General features: G+C 43.5%; 1 protein-coding gene across 1 annotated transcript; it reads right to left on the bottom strand.

Annotated features, from left to right (window-relative positions):
- Nucleotides 1–3,725: 3,725 nt before the first annotated feature.
- Nucleotides 3,726–6,391, bottom strand: LOC141670845 (subtilisin-like protease SBT1.5). The gene has a single exon (XM_074476872.1). The coding sequence runs from the start codon at nucleotides 6,124–6,126 to the stop codon at nucleotides 3,790–3,792; it is 2,337 nt and encodes a 778-aa protein (XP_074332973.1). The 5' UTR covers nucleotides 6,127–6,391; the 3' UTR covers nucleotides 3,726–3,789.
- Nucleotides 6,392–8,398: the final 2,007 nt, after the last annotated feature.

Raw genomic sequence — 8,398 nt, 5'->3', positions numbered from 1 at the left:
CTCAGGACGTATTCTTTTCCTGCCCTCTGCCTCTTCCATGGGGATGTCGCACTCACCTGCTTCAGCTATCTCCCTTGAGGCATTTCTTGACTCGGCCGCTTTGAGTGCCTGGTTGTAGCAGACCCTGGATTCGTATTGACAGCTCTTCAAGATGCCTACCCCCGTGGGGGTTGGGAATTTTATCGTCATATGATGGATCGAGGTCACCATCCTCATTGCCCTCATAAGGGGTCTGCCCACTATAACATTGTAGGCACAAGGCTGGTCTACGACTGTAAACATAGCGATCTGGGTGGCCACATGAGGCTCCTCTCCTATGGTCACCGGGAGCCGAATTGTCCCTTTCACTCCGATCGAGTCTCCCGTGAACCCGTACAGGTGCCCACCTGTTGAGGTTAATTCTCTATCCAATAATCCCAGTTTTTTGTAGGCATCATAAGTCAAAACATCAGCCGAGCTCCCGGTGTCCACCATTGCTCGGTGAACATTCACCGTCCCAATCTTCATTTTTATGACTAGGGCATCGGTATGAGGGTAATGCACCCATTTTGCATCATTCTCTTTAAACACGATATCATCGACCTCCCTTTCAAAGAGCTCCGGGGGCCTTTGGCTTAGATGATTGACGTTGGTGAGCGGCTTGTCCTTTGCTTCCCGGGCATATCTGTCCATCGCCTTCCGGCTGTCTCCACCAATGTGAGACCCGCCTAGAATAATATGAATACTACCAGCCCGAGGGACCCTTTCTTTGTCTTCTGGGGGTGGAGGAGGGACGGTATGATAATCCGTCCTGTGTCTTCGAACCTCCTTGACAACCCACTCCGTAAGCTTCCCTTGTCTAATCAAAGTCTCGATCTCATCCTTTAGTTGTCTACAATCAGCTGTATCGTGTCCGGTGGCCTCATGGTATGCACAATACTTCGAAGTGTCTCTTTTATTGTAGTCTGTGAGAGGAGTTGCCTTCCTGAATACCCCCTTCCCCAATATGTAGCATATATGTGGTCGATAGAGGCTACCAGAGGTGTGTGTCTGCCATTTGCTTGTATAAGGCCTTCCCGAATCTTTAGTGGTCTCTTTGCCACGGGCAGACTTTTTCGGGCTCGAACTACGCCGATATGTCTTCCTCCTTTCGTCAGGGCTTGAGGATCGGTCCCTCTTGTCTCGATAGCTTTCGCTGATTTTCAGCTCTCTCATCGATTTCTCTACCCTCTTGAAGGGTTCGGCTTGCTCATAGAACTCGGCCAAGGTCCTCGGCTCACTCGCTTGGAGGCTCTTCCAAAATTTCGATCCTTCTTTCAGCCCTGCTATCAAGAAATTTTTGATGGTCTCCTCACTGGCTCCTCTCACCTTGGGGACCTCGGCGTTGAACCGACGAAAGTATTCTGCCAAGGGCTCCCCCTCCCTTTGCTTGATGTTGGCTAACGTGGCCACAGGAGGCGAATAGTGGAGGGTCGACTGAAATTGTCTGACGAACAAGTCCTCCAATTGCCTCCACGTTCTTATGCTAGCCGGTCCCAACTTGGAGAACCATTGTTGGGCACTACCTCTGAGTGATGCCGCGAAGAGTCTGCAACGGGTCATCTCCGGCACCTGATAGACTTCCATCTCAGTGTTAAATTGAATAAGGTACTCCGCCGGGTCGGCTTCGCCGTTGAATAGAAGGTCGGGGTTGTGCCTAAACACCCGAGGTAGGGGGGATGATCGGATAGCAGCCGTAAACGGAGAGGGGGCAGCCGAGCAGGGGGCCCTCTCTTCTCTTGCTCCATCTCATCTAAGATCCTTCTCAGGTCCCTTACTCTAACAACTTCTCCTTCTCTGTCACCACCCGCATTACTCGAATGGTGAGCCCTGAGGTCGTTCGCGGCGTCCCCCTCCTCCAGCTCGGTCCTGCGACTCCTCTTCACGATTGTATCTGCGTCTATGTCGCTCCTCCCTCCTGGGTGAGGTGTGTTGACGTCTTTCCGGAGGGGTCGTTGCCCGTTCCCTTTTCGAGCCTCTTTTATCCACGGGCTCTTTCTCTTCTCTCTCCTTCTTACAATTCTCCAATTTGAGCCTGAGGTCATGTCGCTTAGTTTTCTACCCACTCGGTCTAGCACGCTAGTTGACCTTGCCTCAGATGAAGCTGGCTTCGGCCCCGATCTCGTAGAGATCTGGCTGCCCCGCTCATCATGGCCTCGGGGTATATCTTCCTTTTCGCGTGATGTTTCTTTCTTCTGTTTGGTCTCGGTTGCCACGTCATCAAAATCGTGGATCAGCTTCTTCTGAGGGCCTTTGCCCTTCCAGCTACGCTGTGAGACCTTGAGGCGGCGCGCCTTACGCTTGGCGTTCCGGACCGAGCTTCTTTCTACCTTTGACATTCGGGCGTTGATCTGATTCATCTGATCGGCCAGCCCTTCGAGATACGTCATCACAGCCTGCCCGTCCACGGTTGCAATTGGTGGAGGTGGCGCCTGATTCTCTGGGGGCGTGTGTTCGAAAGTAGGGTCCTTCTTGCCTCCGCTCCCTGGTGTCGTCGCTTGCTTGCTTTCTTTGGTCATCTTTCTCCCTAAGATGAACGACCCCTCCTTCTAGCGCCAAATGTTATAGGGAGAATTTCGTATAACAATGTTGTGGAGGTTAATGGGCGGAACAAAGATCAAGGACGGTGTTTGAGGGCGGAGGAAGGTTGTTTGGTGGTGGCTGAGCTTGTATGTGGACTCCTTAAGAAAGAATAGGGTTTGTTATTCTCTGTCAAGTGTCGACTCATGTCTCATACAAGTGCCTACGTACCCTATTTATAGGGATCAAGCCTCACGTAGTTCTTGGGGAACAAGTCACGTAGGCTAGGGTTAGGACTCTTCAGCCCGTGCAGCCCAAGCCCACGATAAAGTCAGGCCTTCAGCCAATTAGTCACGTAAATCTCGATCGGCTCCACACGCTTCCTACAATTCGCGGCATCTCCGCAATCCTTCCCGTGATTGTAGGAACAACCCGTGTCGACCCCGAAATCTACGAGCAACTCAGTCATCTATGAGTCACTTTCCATGTTGCACACAAAGTCTTTCGATGCGGCCCGGCCTGGTCACCTCGGCCCGCACCGCCTTCAAATAATAAATATAATGTTACCTCTGTTTCTATAAGATGTGGGCTCATGAGCTCAGCCCGCGTGTGGGCAGCTAAGCCCACCTCGCATGAAGGCACCTGAGCCCACCTCGCGTGGGCACAACCGAGCTCAGCTCGCATATGAGAGCCCAAATGACAAATGTGAGCTCACCTTACATGTGTGAGCCCAGCTCGCATGTCCTCACTTGAGCCCAGCTCGCATGTTGAGCCCAGCTCTCATGTCATGAGCCCAGCTCGCATGTGAACCCAGCTCGCATGTTACGAGCCCAGTCCGCATGTGCTGGCCCAAGTCATATAAATCCATGGTTCTAGCCCACACACGAGAGTCCAGCTATTTAGTGCACCCACAGGGACCTGTTTAGGGTCCATGGCCGAAAGCGGGCATAACATCTTGTGATGAACAAAGTTAGAGAGAAGTATGTATTGATCACCAGTTGTTTGTTGTAACACTCCAATGAAGATCACTTAAACAAATAATTACTCAAAAAGCCTGGGCCTAATTTGACTTACTTATGTTTCTTGATAAATTACATGTAACTTGATAGGAAATTACTTCCTATAATGAAGCATAATGTTATGACTATATCACGCATACATGAACTAATTTATATTAGAAACTTGAAGATAATAAAGTCTAAGCATGTTATGTAAATTTTACATACGTTTGACCAAACACTACTTTAGATTCTAAAACAAAGGCTTCTGATAAACTACCACAAGAGGTGTATTCACCACATGATCTCCATCTCTCCATGTCAGTTTCCCTTCTTCGGACAACATACTTCCCGCCGACACTCCCATCTTCTTACCTGAAATTCGAACTATATAACTTTGTTTCTCACCTTTCTTCGTAAATTTCATCCTTGGTGGATCAACAGTAACATTTACATGTTTTGGATTAATAACTTCTGCTATGTACGTAGAGGCATTCTCACTAACATGTGTTACTGTTCTTCTCACAACAACTTCAAATGTCGACGTTTCAGATTCTTCGAAGGCAACAACAATTGCCGGGTAATTCAAATCCCAAGGCTTCTGTTTCGTGCCTTTGCACCCTAATGATCGTCGAGCAATTAATCGTATTTCTTGGCGACTATAATTAGAGGAACATAAGAAATTCAAATAGTCAGTACTTGTTAAATCATAAACTAATCCCGGATCAATGGCTTTGTCAGGGTCCACATGTCCAGCACCCATGTCCCATACTTTCGATTCATTGTACGCCTTCTCATCCTCTATAGGCTTTCCGTCGGAGTCCATCGTGTATGCCGTTGTCATGAAGGCTGATTTGACCATTGCTGGTGACCAATCAGGATGGGCTCCTTTGAGTAATGCAACAAGACCTGACACATGTGGGCATGACATTGATGTCCCGGACAATATGTTAAAATCAGTGCGACGTGTGTCCATGGCTAATTCCGTGGGTGGCGTGTTGTCAGGCCATGCAGCAAGGATGTTGACGCCTGGAGCGATTATATCTGGTTTCAAAACATAAATTGATTCAGCATTGGGTCCCCTAGCTGAAAATGATGCCACAACAGGTGCTGGTTTCACTCCTACTTGAGTCCCATGGAAAACTATACTAGCTCTTGGGTTTTGATTCAATTTTACATATGATCGGAGCTTATCACCAACTGATGCGGTAACTGATAAACCTGGAATTATATGAGCATCGGCAACCAATCCTTCTCCGGTTGCTGCCAAGTTGGCAACTATAACTCCTACTCCACCGGCACTTTTCACTGTTTCACCTTTCATGGCACGTGATGTTCCACCTCGATTGCAAATCACAATTTTGCCCCTAACCAAATTACTATCCAAAGACTTTGGCATACAAGCTCCTCCAGAAAAATTACTGAACCCTTTTTGACGAATAAAAGCATGTCCTGCGTAAATAATTGGTGTATATGGCAGATCCTTACCTGTATAAATTGTGGCGCCAGTGAAATTTTCGCCATTCTCCAACTTCAAATCGGCTGGAAATTTCCTATCAATTGTGCTAGCACCAATAGTAATGATCCATGGAGCAACGTTTGCAACCGATTGTGAAGCAGGTCCTTCATTACCAGCAGAAGCAGATACAATTATTCCTCTCTCCATCGCTGCGTACGATCCAATCGCAATCGGGTCAAGATGGTATGGAAGTGTTCCGCCACCAATTGACAATGAAATTATATCGACACCGTCTTCAACAGCTGCATCGAACGCTGCGAGAATATCTGCGTCTGAACAACCTTTCTTCCAACATATTTTATATGCTGCTACTCTGGCTTTCGGAGCAACACCAATGGCGACACCGGCTGCAAGAGTGAGGAGAGAGGCGTTACTAACTTCCCGTCCGGCAGCGATGGAGGCCGTATGAGTACCATGTCCTTGTGTGTCTCTAGGCGATTTAAGTTCGGAACTGATGTTCACTTCTTTCATTCTCATACTGGCTTCATAAGCTGCTCGAAAATATCTTGCTCCGATTAATTTTTTGTTGCAGTGATTTTTCCCGAAATTTTCACCTTCAACACACTCGCCCTTCCAACGTGCGGGAATAGGAGGAAGGCCTTTGTCATGGAAACTAAGACGTTCTGGCCAGATACCAGTATCGAATATTCCGATGATGACATCTGAACCGGAGTCAGATTCTGTGATTAAACCTGAGGGATTTTTTCCTTCGAGCCCGAGGAATATGGGAGAACGAGTGGTATGGATCTGGCGGAGTTGGTCAGGTATGACAGCAAGAATTCCAGGCTGGGTTTTAAGCTGCTGGGCTTGTTGGGTGGTAAGGGTAGAAAAGCCATGGAAAACACTTTTATATATATGGAGAATATCTTGATTATTGGAAAACTCTTCAGAGTCCTTCATTAGTTGAGAGGAATCTAGTGTTTGAAGAGTGGATTTATACCAATTTTCAACGTTAGAAAAAGCAGAGGGCTTCAAGTCATTTTGGACTCTAATTATGTAAGTTTGAGATTGAGCTAATATGGATGGGATTTGGAGGAGAAGTGAGAGAAGAACCCAAAAGAAAGAACCCATAGTATGTGTCTCTGATGGTGTTTAGAACAGAGAAGGCTAGAAGATTTATAATGGATTGTGTGGTGAATTTTAGGAAAAAACGACGAAACAGAAAAACAATTAGGATGCAAAGAGTGCAGAACTATTCTAGAAGGGCAAAAGTAAAGAGGCTAAATAGGTGCATGACATAAGAGTAAAAATTGGAGGCTATTGTATATTATGCATTAATGTTATTTATCTATTACAGATCATAAGATTTGGTCTTTAATAGGCGGGGTTATGAGCAGAGATCAGATATTATCTTAGATATGTAGAATTTTTAATATGTATAAGAACAGGCTGTACAATAAAAGACTGGTTTTAGCGAGTTCATTTTACATCGTTAATTTGTAAAACTGGATATGATTATTGATTTTGTTTATAGGCTACATCGAAAGGCAAGCTATCCTACACATGATAAATTCTTCCTCAGCTCATTTTTTGGTAGAAGATAAGTTGTTTTCGGTAGATTAGCTTACAGAATGGTTCTAACCTTGATTGTTAATACAACAACAATTAACTATGTTAACACGAGTAGGCTGAAATCAGAGTCTGATTCAACTACGGTTGTGTATACATCACATGATCTAAATAATATAATTATTTTCCTTGTGTCTTTCAATGTGTAGTGTTGATTTAAGTTGATGATTTCACCATGGTTGCCGTTTTGCTCGGAATCCATGGGGCGGCCATAGGAGGCTAAACATAGTAAAGCAATAGGTAATAACACAACCTGTGATATGTGTGACCTTAAAACTGGGGTATTGGAGTTATTTTGCAAAGAGAAGACAAAAGTGTGTATGTAGTAGTAGTTGTGTACAGTCCTAATTGAGTTGTCTTCTTGGAGGATCAAGGCATGCATCCTATTTTTAGATCATCTCTGCTGTTTAATTCTTGGATTTTTTCTGCAGTTTTGTCAATAGTATCTGTTGCTGCATTCAATGCTATACGTTAGCTTAGACTTTTGATCACTAGTGGAAGCTTTGTCTTCAATTATTTCAAACCAATATATTCTTTTTAATTGTCGCCTAACTTTTCTGCATTCTAACATGGTATATTCAATTCAAATTATAGAGGATTTATAACAATTCATTAATTTGAATAATTGTTGTTGATTTTGGCTGATTTTAATTATACACGGATTTTAGTGGAGTTAAATAAATCTCGTATAGTCTTGCTGATTTGAGACAAATCCATCGAAATTTCCTGAATTTTGCTAAGATTTCTGAAAACATAAAATACACTAGTAAATTCATCAAAATCTACAATTTTATAAAATACAAAAAAATCCATGAAATTTGAATATCACCAGATTTTAATGATTTTTTTAAAATCTAAATTGAATTCTCCTGTATTTTTAAAAGACTTTTTTCAAACCCTATTGAATAACATCATATTTCAAATGATTTTTTAGAGTCCGAATTGAATAGCCTAGGATTTTCAAAATCCAAAAAAATCATTTAAAATCCCAATTGAATATACATCTCTAAGTGTTTTAACAGCATAGTTAAAATAATAATTTTTTAAATTTTTTTTACAGAAAAGTCAAGTAATAGTTAAAATGAAACATGTGGAATTGTTATGGATAAAAAACGTAAGGTGTATTAACTGTTGTATTTACTAAGGTTCGGGAGCTCAAGGCCTTTAATGGCTGCTCTCATATTTCGTAGATTAACTCTGCCTTTACGAGATGCCTACTTATCTCTGTGAATTTGAGAATCAAGCCAAAAAATGTAGTTCTGATGGATGGGGTGAGTCTCTTTATATAGATGTTGAGAGTCCTTAAATTGGACTAGGGTTAGGAGACTTGTTGAACAAGTGCTCAGACTTTGGATGGACATGAAGTCCTAGAATAGAGGAATCAGATTCCTAGTTGGCGTAGGTGTCCTTGAGGCTATCTTTTATAGAATTATATCATCGTTAAGAATCATTTAATGAGCTTGTAATCCCTCATATTTATTAATTACAAAATTAATAAATAATCAGGGCTTTGGGCCTCATTAATTGGGCTTCGTTATTGGACCGAATCAGGTCTAATCAATTTAACATTAATTATTTTCTAGGCTAATTTTAGGGCCATATCATTTGCCCCAAACTTCTGGGAAACCGTAAAAGATTTTGCAGAAGTTAAGTTAATTTGTTCCCTTATAAGGTATTGTTTTTGCGTAAAGTGTGGAGCGACCTACACATTTACAACAATTTGCCTTGCACACGGCTTCAGGGTTGTCTCAGAACCTCCCTATTATTTTCCTTA

The sequence above is a fragment of the Apium graveolens genome, chromosome 7, assembly GCF_009905375.1.
Source record: "Apium graveolens cultivar Ventura chromosome 7, ASM990537v1, whole genome shotgun sequence".
Lineage (NCBI taxonomy): Eukaryota > Viridiplantae > Streptophyta > Magnoliopsida > Apiales > Apiaceae > Apium > Apium graveolens.
Note: the sequence above shows the minus strand (reverse complement) of the source record. Positions and strands in the feature narration are given on the sequence as shown.